The 17,593-nt window shown below is 41.5% G+C and overlaps 1 protein-coding gene across 2 annotated transcripts in view; it reads left to right on the forward strand.

Annotated features, from left to right (window-relative positions):
• Nucleotides 1-263: 263 nt before the first annotated feature.
• LOC139575069 (rho guanine nucleotide exchange factor 28-like) overlaps nt 264-17,593 on the forward strand; it is a 72,688-nt gene continuing 55,358 nt past the window's right edge. For both annotated transcript variants that reach the window (XM_071400047.1, XM_071400048.1), the window contains exon 1: nt 264-1,334. In XM_071400047.1, the coding sequence (XP_071256148.1) occupies nt 1,250-1,334 (85 nt within the window). In that variant the 5' untranslated portion in view covers nt 264-1,249. The remainder of the gene's footprint in view (nt 1,335-17,593) is intronic.

Below are 17,593 nucleotides of genomic sequence, written 5' to 3' on the forward strand. Positions count from 1 at the left end.
AGGACTGAGATTAATTATTCTTATCTCTGACTCGTCTGACTCTAACTGACCTCCTTGTGGGTTCCTCAGGTCAGGACCAGCTGTCTGGCCCTGTGTTTGTCTTTCAAGATGGTCTGAGGCGGGCACTCCTCTCTACTCTGTCTCTCTCTCTCTACTTCTCCTTTAGTCATTTTTATCCCTCAGTCACTCGTTCCTCCTCCCCCCATGTTCTGGTCTCTCCCCCTCTCTGCTGAGCGTGGTGGGTGAGGGAGGGAAAAGGAAAAAAAGAGAGGCTGGACGGGAGAGGGTAGGATAGAGCGAGGGTTGGGGGAAGAAGGGAGAAAAAAGAGAAAAGGAGGAAGAGAATGAAAGAAAGAGAGGCTGGATGGGAGAGGGTAGGATAGAGCGAGGGTTGGGGAAGAAGGGAGAAAAAAGAGAAATGGAGGATGAGAAGGTGAGAAAGAGAGACTGGACAGGAGAGGGTAGGATAGAGCGAGGGTTGGGGAAGAAGGGAGAAAAAAGAGAAATGGAGGAGGAGAAGGTGAGAAAGAGAGACAGGACGGGAGAGGGTAGGATAGAGCGAAGGTTGGGGAAGAAGGGAGAAAAAAGAGAAATGGAGGAGGAGAAGTTGAGAGAGACAGGATGGGAGAGGGTAGGATAGAGTGAGGGTTGGGGAAGAAAGGAGAAAAAAGAGAAATGGAGGAGGAGGTGAGAAAGAGAGACTGGACAGGAGAGGGTAGGATAGAGGGAAGGTTGGGGAAGAGAGAAAAAAGAGAAATGGAGGAGGAGAAGGCGAGAAAGAGAGACAGGACGGGAGAGGGTAGGATAGAGCGAATGTTGGGGAAGAAGGGAGAAAAAAAGAGAAAAGGAGGTGGAGAAGGCAAGAAAGCAAGAGAAAAATTAGACAAAGAAAGCGGTCTCGATATGCTAGATGATTTGGAGTTTTGAAGGGGACAGGGTAGGAGGGGCGTTTTGGAGTCGGAGAAGGGGGAGGGGGAGATGTGGGAACATGCTGGCTCACTGCTGAGGTGTCAGTGTCTGCACTCTGCTGAGACTCAGACGGAAGGAAGGAGTAAACTGGTACCACATCAGTCCAACCAAGACTCCTGAAGAACACACTGAATGTACAAGAGATAGTCAGGAATATCCAACCTGGAGGAAAATTGAAGTTCAGTAAAATATGTTGTTTTTTTTATATTAAAAACAAAGGTGTTTTGGTGTTAAAGCCTTGGTCAGGGTGCTCTGCGACTCATAGACGAAACACAGATTCATGGATTCATATTCTGACTCTCCTTTTAACTACTCCTGGCCCTCTTTCCCCAAGACGAGGATACGCAAGAAGATGGACAAGCAAGGTAACACTGGGACTATTTGACATCTTTTCATTGAATTTTATGAAACCTTTATTCATCCAGGTTGGTCCGGAGTAAATGTATTTTCAAGAAAGACCTTGGAGTCTCCTATGCTTTAACTATCCATTGATTGCAATTTACATTGATGGTTAGATTTGGTTCAATGGATTGTGAGAGGATCACTTTCCATGTGGACTAAATGCTTGAATTTGGAATATTTTTCAGAATGTGTTTTCCCTTTAAAATGTTTTCTCTTAGTGGAACATCTCCTAGAAAACAATCTGGTCACTGACATGTTGAGAGCAATGTCCAAAGATTTGTGACTCCATCCTTACTCTGTTGCAGAGTATAACCGAGTTGAAGGGATAGTTCACCCAAATTACAAAATGACATATGGGTTTCCTTACCCTGTAAGCAGTCTATAGACAAGGTATGACAGCCATCAATGCTTTGGTTTTGATTACCTTGATACTGTCTCCAAATGCTATTTATTTTTGCCCCAAAACCCATTCCAGTCAATATCCCAGATATTATGTTCTGTTTGTAATTAGTTGGTATATAGCAGAAGTTGTGCAGTAAGTCTGTGTTTCCTTACCTATCCTTCATGTCCCTAAGTCATACAAGGTTTACAGGAAAGCTTGGAGTGATAGTCACAATGTTATATTCCACAAAGACATCAGCAGAATGAAGAATGATAATCAGTCTTTTTGGCAGTGATGTTTCAATGTTCTTTTTCTTCTTATTGCCCATATTTAGTTGTATACAGTTGCAGTGAGAGTGTGCTTGCTAATGATTTAACTAGGATAGCTGAAAACTAATATTGGAATGTCAGACATTCTGTCTAGGGTAACGGATTGGCTTGTATCTTGTGGACAGACATCTCCTTAGGCCAGATCACACGCACTTCCTATGCTGTCAGGGAGAACATAAATGTTGCGCTCTGCGTGACTGTTGTACTTCATTGACAGTGACTGACACTGTCTGTGGCTACTCAACCCAGTTGAACTATTTGTATTTTCTTACTATAACTGATTTCCCTGATCAGCTGCTTTGCTGAGGAAAGTTTTCTTGCAATGACTGTGATATTTGGTTGTCTTACCTACCTTATTTTAGTTTAGTTTATTAACTCGATCATACAAAACAAAACAAGCACACAGAAAAGCCATATATGCACATGAGTAAAATCATTGAGGATTACACACAATAAAGTCTGGGATTTATTTCAATTGTGGTCATCTTGAGACAAGATGGCGAGGCAAGATCGAACATGGTTGAACACAGTATGGAGCGAGATAATAAAACATAAAAACAAAGAAGAAGAACATCCATCTCATCATTGCAGTTACACAGAAGACATCAAACAGTTTTTTACTTTATTTTCAAAGCTGCCCAGAAAGGACGTCAATTTTATGGGCAGAGGCAACTCATTCCACGCTGATGCTCCAGTATACAAGTACCTTTCCTAGCATTACTCCTGAACCTGTATTAGCACACATTAGCAACACCTGATCTGGTGCTGTGATTTTGTGCATCCCTAACATGGGGAAAGTAATCAGTTAGATATCTGGGTGCAGAACTATAAATACTCCTGTAAACCAAACTCTGTCTAATCTGGGACACCCTAACCTCAACATGCAGCAAGTTAAGTTTCTGAAAGCAGCTCCTGCCTATGTGAGTATGTGGACTCACCTTCAATACTACACTGATCAGCTTATTCTGGGCTACCTGGAGTTTCCCCTTCAGAAGCTTAAATAAGCCCCCAAACCAGGAAGCGTAGTCAAAATGGCATTGAATGAGAGCAGTGGCACGCACTCTCAAAAAGTCCTTATTCAAGCAGCTTGGACATTCTAGACAAAAACTTGTTTTTCGCATTAACCTTCCCTAGCACTTTAGTGACCATGTTCACACCCCCCAAGCAGAAGTAAAATAAAAGAGTTAAATTCATTGGCAACCTTTGCTTTGTCATATACCATCTCCGCCTTGATGCTCAGTCCAATACTGTTTCGTTTGTTTTTCGTAGTAGTACTAAAGCCTAGTTCCTTAAATGATTTCCAAAGCTTTTTAGGGTAAATTTTGTTCTCAATGATTTTATCAGCAAAGTAACCTCTCTTAGCTTCATCCATCTTGCTCTGTGCTTCATTTCTGTGACGTTTACAGTGCATTCGGAAAGTATTCAGACCCCTTAAATGTTTCCACATTTTGTTACGTTACGGACTTCTAAAATGGATTACATAAAAAAAAAAAAAATCCTCATCAATCAACACACAATTCCCCATACTGACAAAGTGAAAACAGGTTTTTTGAAATAATTGCAAATTTATTATAAATTAAAAATAGATACCTTATTTACATAAGTATTCAGACCCTTTGCTATGAAACTCGAAATTGAGCTCAGATGCATCCTGTTTCCATTGATCATCCTTGAGATGTTTCTACAACTTGATTAGAGTCCACCTATGGTAAATTCAATTGATTGGACATGATTTGGAAAGGCACAAACCTGTTTATAGAAGGCCCCACAGTTGACAGTGCATGTTAGAGCAAAAACCAAATCATGAGGTCAAAGGAAAGGAGGTCAAAGGAATGGTCCGTAGATCTCCAAGACAGGATTGTGTCGAGGCAGAGATTTGGGGAAGGGTACCAAAACATTTCTTCAGCATTGAAGGTCGCCAAGAACACAGTGGCCTCCATCATTCTTAAATGGAAGAAGTTTGGAACTAACAACACTGTTCCTAGAGCTGGCCGACCGACCAAACTGAGCAATCAGGGGAAAAGGGCCTTGGTCAGGGAGGTGAAGATGGGAGAACCTCCCTCTGTGGAGATGGGAGAACCTTCCAGAAGGACAACAATCTCTGCAGCGCTACACCAATCAGGCCTTTATGGTAGAGTGGCCAGACAGAAGCCACTCCTCAGTAAACGTCACATGACAGCCCGCTTGGAGTTTGCCAAAAGCCACCTAAAGGACTCTCAGACCATGAGAAACAAGATTCTCTGGTCTGATGAAACCAAGATTGAACTCTTTGGCCTGAATTCCAAGCGTCACGTCTGGAGGAAACCTGGCACCATCTCTATTGTGAATTATGGTGGTGGCAGCATCATGCTGTGTGAATGTATTTCAGCGGCAGGGACTATGAGACTAGTTAGGATCGAGGGAAAGATGAACGGAGCAAAGTACAGAAAGATCCTTGATGAAACCCTGTTCCAGAGCGCTCATGACCTCAGACTGGGGCGAAGGTTCACCTTCCAACAGGACAACGACTCTAAGCACACAGCCAGGATAACGTAGGAGTGGCTTCGGGATAAGTCTCTGAATTTCCTTGAGTGGCCCAGCCAAAGCCCCTACATGAACCCGATCGAACATCTTTGGAGAGACCTGAATATAGCTGCGCTGCAACTCTCCCCATCCAACCTGACTGAGCTTGAGAGGATCTGCAAAGAAGAATGGGAGAAAGTCCCCAAATACAGGTGTGCCAAGCTTGTAGCGTCATACCCAAGAAGACTCAAGGCTGTAATCGCTGCCAAAGGTGCTTCAACAAAGTACTGAGTAAAGGGTCTGATTACTTATATAAAGGGACATTTATTTATTTCATCTTATACATTTGAAAACACTTCTAAAACCAGTTTTTGCTTAGTCAGTATAGGGTATTGTGTGTAGATTGATTAGGAAAAAAACAATTTAATCAATTTTAGGATAAGGCAGCAACGTAACAAAATGTGGAAAAAGTGAAGGGGTCTGAATACTTCCCGAATGCAGGAGAAAATCAGGCTGCTCTTGAGTGTTCTTACACTTCTTAAAGGCTGTATTCCTTGCTTGCATAGATTCTAGAATCTCATGATTAAACCAAGGGCTAGATCTCTGCTTTGCTCCTGTCTAATGGGAGCCATCACATTCACCACATCAAGGAATCTACATTTAAAGTCTTCTGGTGCACTGTCTACCCTTACACTATCCAGCACAAGTGACCAGTCAATTTTACCCACTTGCTCTCTTAACATTTCAACACAGTATTTTTGAGTCCTCTGATTCAAATAGTTGAATGCACTGATTGTAAATTGCTTTTGATTAGAGTGTCTGCTAAATGACCAAAATATAATGCAAATTACTCTTGGTCTAATCACTCTTCTAATCAAGATGAGTGAGATTATGATATTTATTTCACGGACATGGTTTATTAACACACGTTTGTATAGTAACTAGGCTGTATTTGAAAAATTGTAGTCCCGAACTGCAAAGTCCACAAGTAATCCTTAATGTATACTAATGTAATCCCTAGTTTTGTTCTAGATGAACTCCACCAGAATAAGGGCTACTGTGGTTAAATCAGTCCCTGCAAGCAACAGACTGCCCGTAGGTCAGTTTTGACAAATGCCAGAAAGGCTGGTAGTCCTGTCTAAAGTGGGGGGTTTGCACAGCATGATCATGACTTGGCTGATAATAGGGGCCTCGATAAGCCGGAGTGGGGGTCTCAAGGGGATCAAATGGGCTGGTGTCTGTTAGAAATGCCCGTGTCGATATCTGTAGAGTATGGAAAGAGTTTTGTAGAATCACAGTATTTTGGTGTCAAGATATTCTCTCTGTAATGATTTAAACAGTTCAGCTTTGGGAGAGATCAAGTTACTTCCATGTCTGTTTCATCACTGCTGAACTCTCTTCTCCTCCTGTTGCACTGCTGGATGTGATAGGCGATAACACACATTATTGCCTCATAATTGAGAATGATACTGTAAGATGATGCTGTAAGTGTTTTTTATGTTATTCATATAAAGATTAGCTGAATGGAATCAAGCCCACAGTGTATTCTTCTTAATAAAACGTTATCTGCATAAACATGACTGGCTGAATAAATGATGATATACAGTGGGGAGAACAAGTATTTGATACACTGCCGATTTTGCAGGTTTTCCTACTTACAAAGCATGTAGAGGTCTGTAATTTTTATCATGGGTACACTTTAACTGTGAGAGACGGAATCTAAAACAAAAATCCAGAAAATCACATTGTATGATTTTTAAGTAATTCATTTGCATTTTCTTGCATGACATAAGTATTTGATACATCAGAAAAGCAGAAGTTAATATTTGGTACAGAAACCTTTGTTTGCAATTACAGAGATCATACGTTTCCTGTAGTTCTTGACCAGGTTTGCACACACTGCAGCAGGGATTTTGGCCCACTCCTCCATACAGACCTTCTCCAGATCCTTCAGGTTTCGAGGCTGTCGCTGGGCAATACGGACTTTTAGCTCCCTCCAAAGATTTTCTATTGTGTTCAGGTCTGGAGACTGGCTAGGCCACTCCAGGACCTTGAGATGCTTCTCACGGAGCCACTCCTTAGTTGCCCTGGCTGTGTGTTTTGGGTCGTTGTCATGCTGGTAGACCCAGCCACGACCCATCTTCAATGCTCTTACTGAGGGAAGGAGGTTGTTGGCCAAGATCTCGCGATACATGGCCCCATCCATCCTCCCCTCAATATGGTGCAGTCGTCCTGTCCCCTTTGCAGAAAAGCATCCCCAAAGAATGATGTTTCCACCTCCATGCTTCACGGTTGGGATGGTGTTCTTGGGGTTGTACTCATCCTTCTTCTTCCTCCAAACACGGCGAGTGGAGTTTAGACCAAAAAGCTCTATTTTTGTCTCATCAGACCACATGACCTTCTCCCATTCCTCCTCTGGATCATCCAGATGGTCATTGGCAAACTTCAGACGGGCCTGGAAATGCGCTGCTTGAGCAGGGGACCTTGCGTGCGCTGCAGGATTTTAATCCATGACGGCGTAGTGTGTTACTAATGGTTTTCTTTGAGACTGTGGTCCCAGCTCTCTTCAGGTCATTGACCAGGTCCTGCCGTGTAGTTCTGGGCTGATCCCTCACCTTCCTCATGATCATTGATGCTCCACGAGGTGAGATCTTGCATGGAGCCCCAGACCAAGGGTGATTGACCGTCATCTTGAACTTCTTCCATTTTCTAATAATTGCGCCAACAGTTGTTGGCTTCTCACCAAGCTGCTTGCCTATTGTCCTGTGGCCCATGCCAGCCTTGTGCAGGTCTACAATTGTATCCCTGATGTCCTTACACAGCTCTCTGGTTTGGCCATTGTGGAGAGGTTGGAGTCTGTTTGATTGAGTGTGTGGACAGGTGTCTTTTATACAGGTAACGAGTTCAAACAGGTGCAGTTAATACAGGTAATGAGTGGAGAACAGGAGGGCTTCTTAAAAAAAAAAAAAACAGGTCTGTGAGAGACGGAATTCTTACTGGTTGGTAGGTGATCAAATACTTATGGCATGCAATAAAATGCACTACTAGATTAGATTCCGTCTCTCACAGTTGAAGTGTGCCTATGATAAAAATTACAGACCTCTACATGCTTTGTAAGTAGGAAAACCTGCAAAATCAGCAGTGTATCAAATACTTGTTCTCCCCACTGTATGTCCATTTTAAGTGTTGATTTTGTGTATACAAAGTGTGAGGAAGTCAGTTTTCCTGGTTGTTTTTGCACCTCCCCCATGCATCTGTGAGGTAACATCAGGTGTGCAAAAGTGTATTTCTTAAATATTTGTGAATTTGAGCTCTCTGACTGAGAAATATGTGAAAACGCTTAAACACACACATTGTAATGATCATGGTTGTTTGACTGCACAGGTGTCATAGCACAGAATAGTTGCTTGGACTTTATAGAGGTTGTTTGAACGATTTACCTATTCTCAAGATCGTTTCAAGTGAAATAATTATAGCTATCTTTTAGCCAAGATTTTGTTATTTTGCACTCTCCCAATTGAAATTCCATGATGTATGCTGGTCTTGAGGAAGTGTAACTATTCACTCTATGATGTTGATATTGTGACACTGTGTACTCATTTGATTTCACAATCAAATCAGGTCTTTACAGTCTTGATAAACAAGCCTCACAGGTGATCATTGTTTAAATCTTGTGTTTTTCCAAGGGGTTCTTTTCTCAAATGAAGCATAACAGCTTCTAAACAGAACAGAACCTTGGAAAAGGCCCTTGTGACAGCTCTGCCCCCTCCCTCTCTTTCTCTCCCTCCCTCCCTCCATCTCCATCTCTCTCCCGGGGGTCTGTAAGCTGTTTGGAGGGCACGCTCTGTTTTACTGGAAACTCTAGAAACCTGGCTCTAACTGCGGTCTTTGTCTTTTTCCTCTGTTGGCTGTTGGAGCTGTAGCTGGGCTGATGCCCTCAACTGGAAAGTTCATGCTCATGCTATGTAGTCAAAGACAGACTCAATGCACTCTTTGATTGGTAAAAGGTTCCAATGCCTTTATTGCTTTGGAATATATGAAGGATAAGAAATATCACATAAAAAATATATATAATTTAATAGCTTCCATTAAATGACATGTGGTACTTTGTTGTACTTTAATCAGCTGTGATTCTACCACAGACACTAGTGCTTGTCCTGTCTGAAGCTTCATCAGTAATATGAGTTGCCTATCTGTGTTATTCTCCTTGTTAACTGATGTTAAACACTAATCTCATCTCTGGCAGTAATGTTCAGAGTCTCTGAGGTGGCTGCTGTTGTTGGCTTGTAGACACAATGTGTGTCTGTCTGGCTGTGCTTTTTTTATAGTCCTTAATTCAAAACTAGATGGTTGTTGTACATGATCATTCTACAGTGGTTTCTGCAGTGTACAATGGTTCCTCCTTCAAAAATTGCGAGCTTACACCGCAGGACTTAGAGGTACCCAGCGTCACGGCTTCATTGCTCCAGACCACCACAAGGGGGAGTTAGAGCACTCATTATGCATTTGGGTCAAAAGGTTTTCATATGACCAATCATATCGATTGGTTCCAATGTTGAATTTGAGGGATGAAGTGAAGGAGAGAGACTGTTATTGAGAAAATAAGATAGTTAAAGAGACTGTGTTCAACAGGAATCTGTGTGTGTGTAGTCTCACCTGGTGTCCATACTAAGTGGCTACAGAGTACTTTATGCTGAAAAACAGACACATGAGGACAAACAATAGAAGATAATGTCATTATTAGACTTGTACTTTACCAGATCATTGTGAAATAGAAAAGTATAATATCCCTTGAAAAAACTTCATGATAATATTGGCTAGATGGATACATGTGCATGTGTAGCATGTGACAATAGCAGGATCATATCAAGAATAGCGTCACAAATGAATACATAAATACCACTTGAAGCTTGATGATCAAATCCAGTCAAAGTTTATTTGTCACGTGCGCTGAATACAACAGGTCTAGTAGACCTTACAGTGAAATGCTTACTTACAGGCTCTAACCAATATTGCAAAAAAAGGTATTTGGTGAACAATAGGTAGGTAAAGAAATGAAACAACAGTAAAAAGACAGGCTATATACAGTAGAGAGGCTATAAATGTAGCGAGGCTACATACAGACACCGGTTAGTCAGGCTGATTGAGGTAGTATGTACATATAGATATGGTTAAAGTGACTATGCATATATGATGAACAGACAGTAGCAGTAGCGTAAAAGAGGGGGTGGCGGGTGGCGGGACACAATGCAGATAGCCCGGTTAGCCACTGTGCGGGAGCACTGGTTGGTCGGCCCAAATGAGGTAGTATGAACATGAATGTATAGTTAAAGTGACTATGCATATATGATAAACAGAGAGTAGCAGCAGCTTAAAAAGAGGAGTTTGGGGGGCACACAATGCAAATAGTCCGGGTAGCCATTTGATTACCTGTTCAGGAGTCTTATGGCTTGAGGGTAAAAACTGTTGAGAAGCCTTTTTGTCCAAGACTTGGCAATCCGGTACCGCAGTTAGATCACAACTTGTTTTGTGAGAACAATTTGTGGGGCATTTCAGTAGCTAGCTCTACAGTATGAGTGTGGGGAAGAGAGCGACACAGAGGTGCACATCATGTGATCTCATCAAACTACATCATTGGCTAGTCTTTGCAAATGATGTGGTTACTAAAACAGCTGTACCTCTTGATTAATAGTAGATATTTATGTTCTCATTTCAGAAGTAGACCATGGTGTAATAGCCTAAAAGTTTTTGTCTACGTTTTTGGGAAAAGTGGTCAAAGTAGTTGATATGTGTCAAAAGTCACAATGTTTACTCATTGTCTCATGCTTAGAATGTGTTCCCCCATTGTTAATATGTGACCCTTTTTTAGGAAACTAGGCAAATGTCGCGGGTCACTACTTCACAGGCAAGCCATTTTAACATTTATTTTTTTTACATCAAAATGCGTTTTTTTGAAGAAATGCCTTCTCGAACATGTGCCTTAATAACAAAACTTGGTTACAATCTGTAAATATGAATACAATTGTTAAATTACGAGCCTAGTTGGTTTAGCCACAGAAAAATTCAGCAACCTTCCCGCTAGCCATGATTGGCTGAGATAATGAGTGGGCTGGACATGCGGAGAGATGAGTTTGAATGGGTTTACCATATAGCACACTTCTTTCTATTTGAGCTGGTCAGTATGTGTAGGTAATCCTGTCTAACGCTGCTGTTTTAAAAATGTATCGCTCAATAAAACCTCATAAGTGTTGCTTTCCACTTTCTGGAGGACCGAATTTTGAAATCAGTGGAATTTGAGTATGATAGCTAAGGAGATTAAGAAAACACCACCTATCTTTGGATTACATCTTCAAACTAAGGGCAACCATGGCGTCCTTGACAAGAGACGCGTCCATCTATGATGTATATGGGTAAGATAGTCTAACTAGCTACATTTTCAGATATTACAAGATTACATTTTTACAGAAAGTGATTTCATTTCAAGTTGAAGTGTACTGTTAGCTAGCTAATGTTAGCTGGCTGGCTAACATTACGTGTATGATCTTATTATTTGTGTTTCAGATCCATTTGCTTGGCTGGTTGTAGCCTAATGTTATTGTTCATTGTTTAGCTAGCTAGCTACACCCGTTGAATATGGCCGCTGTGAGTAAACATCAGCAAAAAAGCGTAATTAAATTGTTGCCAGCAGCACAGTTACAGTCACCAACGTTCTGGATAACATGAAAACAGCAAAACCAGCTCTGCTAGGGCGAGGAAAATGTCAGAGTTTGGGTAGGGGCTAAAGCTTAAGAGGGTGTGAATGATCCTGAATGGGTGTAAACAAAGAAGAGGTCTCCAGTAGGTACCAAAACATTCAAAGGCCATTTTCTCAGAAGTGTGGTTACAAGCTTATCAACCTTCAAAGCAGAATTACTGTCCCATTGTTCCTCCAAGACCGAATCAAGGCGGTCGGTCACATATTTTACAGTTAATTCAACAGTGTGAAGTTTAATTAGGTGATGTGGTAACTAAAACAGCAGTACCCTCTTCATTGGTTGTGTCAAGGGTGTGCGTACTGGTAGCGAAGTCAGGTGCAGGAGAGCAGAGGGTTGTGAACAGGCGCACACTTTATTAAGGCAGGAGAAACCAACAGACGGACGCAACTGTGTCAAAATTTCCAGCCAATTGGCAAAAGTGCAAAATCGCGCACAGTCACAAAAATCATGTTTAACAAATAAACATACCTCGTGAACAACACGGAATATAAGAACACCCGTCTGGCGCGTCACAAATGACACGTAACACAAACAATATCACACAAAGACATGAGGGGGAACAGAGGAATAAATACATGCAGTGTGATTGGGGAATGTAAACCAGGTGTGCAGGGAACAAGACAAAACAAATGGATCAATGAAAAATGGAGAGGCGATGGCTAGAGAGCCGGTGACGTCGACCGCCGAACGCCGCCCGAACAAGGAGAGGAGCCGACTTCGGCGGAAGTCGTGACAGGTTGTAGATAATTCAGTTCTGATTCCAGATTTAAATAGCAGTTTGGTAGACCAATAAATCATACTCTTAAAAGGGAAGTTTACCTAAAATCCAACATTTCCCAAGTGATTCCATAGATTGAAACTATTATGTGGAGTTTGCCTTCTCCCCCTCTCTCTCCCTGCAGTGTAGAATTGGAAAGCTGCTAAAACAGGTCAAGTGTCTCTTGGCGTATGTTTGTGCACTGCTAGCTTTGCTCAATTGTCAGTCAAAGAGATTGAAAAATCCGCAAATTGTGGCTCATTAAAAGAAAAAGCTTAAATATTGCAGACAGATTGTGGCTTCTATCAATGTAATTGTCTGCATCATACCCAATCCCCATAATTTTTTTTTGTTAAAATATATATTTTAAATATTTGTTGTTTTTTAAAATATATTTTACGTTATTATTTTCCCTAACCCTTTTCCCACCCTTCCCCTAATTGAGTAAACTAATGGAGAACAACTCTTAGGCTTCTACTTCCAGCTTATACACACTAAAAACATTTTATGGACACAGTATATACAGTGGGGCAAAAAAGTATTTAGTCAGCCACCAATTGTGCAAGTTCTCCCACTTAAAAAGATGAGAGAGGCCTGTAATTTTAATCATAGGTACACTTCAACTATGACAGACAAAATGAGAGAAAAAAATCCAGAAAATCACATTGTAGGATTTTTAATGAATTTATTTGCAAATTATGGTGGAAAATAAGTATTTGGTCACCTACAAACAAGCAAGATTTCTGGTTCTCACAGACCTGTAACTTCTTCTTTAAGAGGCTCCTCTGTCCTCCACTCATTACCTGTATTAATGGCACCTGTTTGAACTTGTTATCAGTATAAAAGACACCTGTCCACAACCTCAAACAGTCACACTCCAAACTCCACTATGGCCAAGACCAAAGAGCTGTCAAAGGACACCAGAAACAAAATTGTAGACCTGCACCAGGCTGGGAAGACTGAATCTGCAATAGGTAAGCAGCTTGGTTTGAAGAAATCAACTGTGGGAGCAATTATTAGGAAATGGAAGACATACAAGACCACTGATAATCTCCCTCGATCTGGGGCTCCACGCAAGATCTCACGCCGTGGGGTCAAAATGATCACAAGAACGGTGAGCAAAAATCCCAGAACCACACGGGGGGACCTAGTGAATGACCTGCAGAGAGCTGGGACCAAAGTAACAAAGCCTACCATCAGTAACACACTACGCCGCCAGGGACTCAAATCCTGCAGTGCCAGAGGTGTCCCCCTGCTTAAGCCAGTACATGTCCAGGCCCGTCTGAAGTTTGCTAGAGAGCATTTGGATGATCCAGAAGAAGATTGGGAGAATGTCATATGGTCAGATGAAACCAAAATATAACTTTTTGGTAAAAACTCAACTCGTCGTGTTTGGAGGACAAAGAATGCTGAGTTGCATCCAAAGAACACCATACCTACTGTGAAGCATGGGGGTGGAAACATCATGCTTTGGGGCTGTTTTTCTGCAAACGGACCAGGACGACTGATCCGTGTAAAGGAAAAAATGAATGGGGCCATGTATCGTGAGATTTTGAGTGAAAACCTCGTTCCATCAGCAAGGGCATTGAAGATGAAACGTGGCTGGGTCTTTCAGCATGACAATGATCCCAAACACACCCCCCGGGCAACGAAGGAGTGGCTTCGTAAGAAGCATTTCACGGTCCTGGAGTGGCCTAGCCAGTCTCCAGATCTCAACCCCATAGAAAATCTTTGGAGGGAGTTGAAAGTCCGTGTTGCCCAGCAACAGCCCCAAAACATTATTGCTCTAGAGGAGATCTGCATGGAGGAATGGGCCAAAATACCAGCAACAGTGTGTGAAAACCTTGTGAAGACTTACAGAAAACGTTTGACCTCTGTCATTGCCAACAAAGGGTATATAACAAAGTATTGAGATAAACTTTTGTTATTGACCAAATACTTATTTTCCACCATAATTTGCCAATAAATTCATTAAAAAATCCTACAATGTGATTTTCTAGATTTTTTTTTTCTCATTTTGTCTGTCATAGTTGAAGTGTACCTATGATGAAAATTACAGGTCTCTCTCATCTTTTTAAGTGGGAGAACTTGCACGATTGGTGGCTGACTAAATTACTTTTTTGCCCCACTGTATATATATACATCAATTTATATATATATACATATACATATATACATATATACATGAACTCAGCAAAAAAAGAAACGGCCCTTTTTCACGACTCCGTCTTTAAAAGATCATTTGTATAAATCCAAATAACATCACAGATCTTCATTGTAGAGGGTTTAAACTATGCTTACCATGCTTGTTCAATGAACCATAAACAATTAATGAATATGCACCTGTGGAACGGTCGTTAAGACACTAACAGCTTACAGACGGTAGGCAATTAAGGTTACAGTTATCAACCTGCACAGGATCGGTACATTCGAACATCACACCTGCGGGACAGGTACAGGATGACAACAACAACTGCCCGAGTTACACCAGGAACGCACAATCCCTCCATCAGTGCTCAGACTGTCCGCAATAGGCTGAGAGAAGCTGGACTGTGGGCTTGTAGGCCTGTTGTAAAGCAGGTTCTCACCAGCCATAACCGGCAACAACGTCGCCTATGGGCACAAACCCACCGCCGCTGGATCAGACAGGACTGGCAAAAAGTGCTCGTCACTAATGAGTCACGGTTTTGTCTCACCAGGGGTGATGGTCTAGGCTAGCTTTTTCAAGCAGAAATTTGCATCCTGTAGCTCTAACTCCAAAAAGTTATGGGACACTGTAAAGTCCATGGAGAACAAGAGCACCTCCTCCCAGCTGCCCACTGCACTGAGACTAGGTAACACGGTCACCACCAATAAATCCATGATAATCTAATATTTCAATAAGCATTTCTCTATGGCTGGCCATGCCTTCCTCCTGGCTACTCCAACCCCGGCCAACAGCTCCGCCCCCCGTAGCTACTCGCCCGAGCCTCCCCAGCTACTCCTTCAAGAGACTCCAGCCTACCGCAGGGCAAGCGGTACCGGTGCGCCAGGTCTAGGTCCAAGAGGCTTCTAAACAGCTTCTACCCCATAAGACTCCTGAACAGGAAATGAAATGGCTACCCAGACTGTTTGCATTGCCCCCCTCCCCCTTACACCGCTGCTACTCTCTGTTGTTATCATCTATGCATAGTCACTTTAATAACTCTACCTGTATGTACATATTACCTTGACTGACCGGTGCCCCCACACATTGACTCTGTACCAGTACCCCCCTGTATATAGTCTCGCTATTGTTATTTTACTGGTGCTCTTTAATGACTTATTACATGTATTTGTTTTTCTTATTTGTATTTTGTATATATTTTTTAAACTGCATTGTTGGTTTGGGGCTCGTAAGTAAGCATTTCACTGTAAGTTCTACACCTGTTGTATTCGGGCGCATGTGACAAATACATTTTGATTTGATTGTATTGTTTTAATAAACAATGTTCTCCCCAAACAATGTTACTCTATATTTTTAATACCAACCTCTATTGAATATTCCCTTTCTGCTTCACACATATTAAATGTCTATTATTTTAAGATTGACATGGAATGTGCCAAATTTATAAAATACATGACCTAATTCCTAAGGGAAAAGATACATTTCGGTGGGAGCTAAAATAGTTCACAATACTAGAGCCTCTTTCTGCCCAAAACTTCAATTCATTGCAGTTGTAGCCTTGTTTTATCATGATCATGGTCACAGCTCGTCTTAACCTCTGGGTTATAATAACAACACAATGACCAGAAAATAGCCATAAAGTTCGTCCAAGTGTTTCTCTGCAAAGATTTCACTAGCGCTAAGGGGATTTATTTACAATCATAGCAGTCGAACGAGTAAATCGACATCCATTGATTTGGAAACAGATCTGGCGAGTTTAATTAAAGCGGATTATCTTTTCTTTTGCTACATATTGAAATTCTGTTATTACATCACAATTGCACGGCAATTATTATTATTTTGATGGCAAACCTAAATTGGCTTCTTACGTCATTCATTCTATATTCCGTGTTAATTCACTCTAACTTTATGGGGGGGGGGGGGGGGGGAAGGGTTTATTCGATGAATATGATGCCCCCTTAAAAGAGAGATAGCAAAAAACCTGTATTACCAGGACCAGAAAATCCCATGAGCATTTATAGTTTTCTTGGTTAGGGGTAAGTCAAGTCTTGTACCTTTACCAAAAGTGGATATATGTTAATCTTTTTCTGAGCATATTTCCCAGATCTTTCTAGACAGTCATACAATGCAAAACCTTATTTTTATTGAATTATCCATAAAGGTACCAACTCAGAATACCTTTTTCACCACTTACGTACATCTACGTTTGGGTGTGCAAGTTTGTATATTATTATTATTTCCCATTTGTTACTTTATCAAATCTCTAGTAATCGATTATACCCACATACAAATAGTCCCGTTTTCATATCTTCACAGAATCCCCATATAATCCCCAAATTTCAATCTCTTATTACCCAAACTCCAGTTTAACACTTATTTTCACCCTCACTGTCACGTTCTGACCATAGTTCTTGTGTGTTTTGCTGGTTTTAGTGTTGGTCAGGACATGAGCTGGGTGGGCATTCTATCTTGTGTGTCTAGTTTGTCTGTTTCTGTGTTTGGCCTAATATGGTTCCCAATCAGAGGCAGGTGTTTTGTGTTTTCTCTGATTGGGAATCATATATAGGTGGCTTGTTTTGTGTTGGGGTTTGTTGGGTGGTTGTTTCCTGTCTCTGTGTTTTCTCTGCACCAGATAGGGCTGTATCGGTAAGCCACGTTTGTTATTTTGTAAGTGTTCACTGTTTAATCGTCATTATTAAATCATGTTGAACACGAGCTACGCTGCGTCTTGGTCCGATCCCTGCTACACCTCCTCTTCAGACGAAGAGGAGGAAGGCTGCCGTTACACTCACACAACTCTCATATCACATTCTCACCGTACTGTTCCCAAACATACTTAATCAATATTTTTATAACCTGCAAGAATATTTTCTTACTTCTACACGTTTCTACTTCAGGACTAGTTCATGGAATTACAGAATTTCCACATTTGCATCTTACGATACTAACCCAGGGCATTATAATTAATTTCACACCTCTCCTTACAACGACAGTACGTTCACGACTCCGTGTTTTCTTCTCTTAGGACAGTATCCTCAGAACTTCCTTTTTATTATAACAACAATATCTTCAGAATCTCATAACCTGAAAACGGCAGTAAATTCACAACTCCGTTTTTCTCTTCTCTGTAGAGTACGGCCACGACTTCCTTTCTATTATGACGATGGCTTCAAAATCTCATAATCTCTAAAACGACAGTACGTTCGTTTTTTTATTGTTTCCAAGAAATGTTAGTCTCACTCTATTAAATTTGTCTTTTTTTGAGATCCTGTATCAGTCCACCGGCCCCCTCCGGAGGACCTTGGGCAGGTCCCTCTCTGCTCCCTTAGTGAAGTGCGGGTTGCCTTGAAT

The sequence above is a fragment of the Salvelinus alpinus genome, chromosome 5, assembly GCF_045679555.1.
Source record: "Salvelinus alpinus chromosome 5, SLU_Salpinus.1, whole genome shotgun sequence".
NCBI classification, from domain to species: domain Eukaryota; kingdom Metazoa; phylum Chordata; class Actinopteri; order Salmoniformes; family Salmonidae; genus Salvelinus; species Salvelinus alpinus.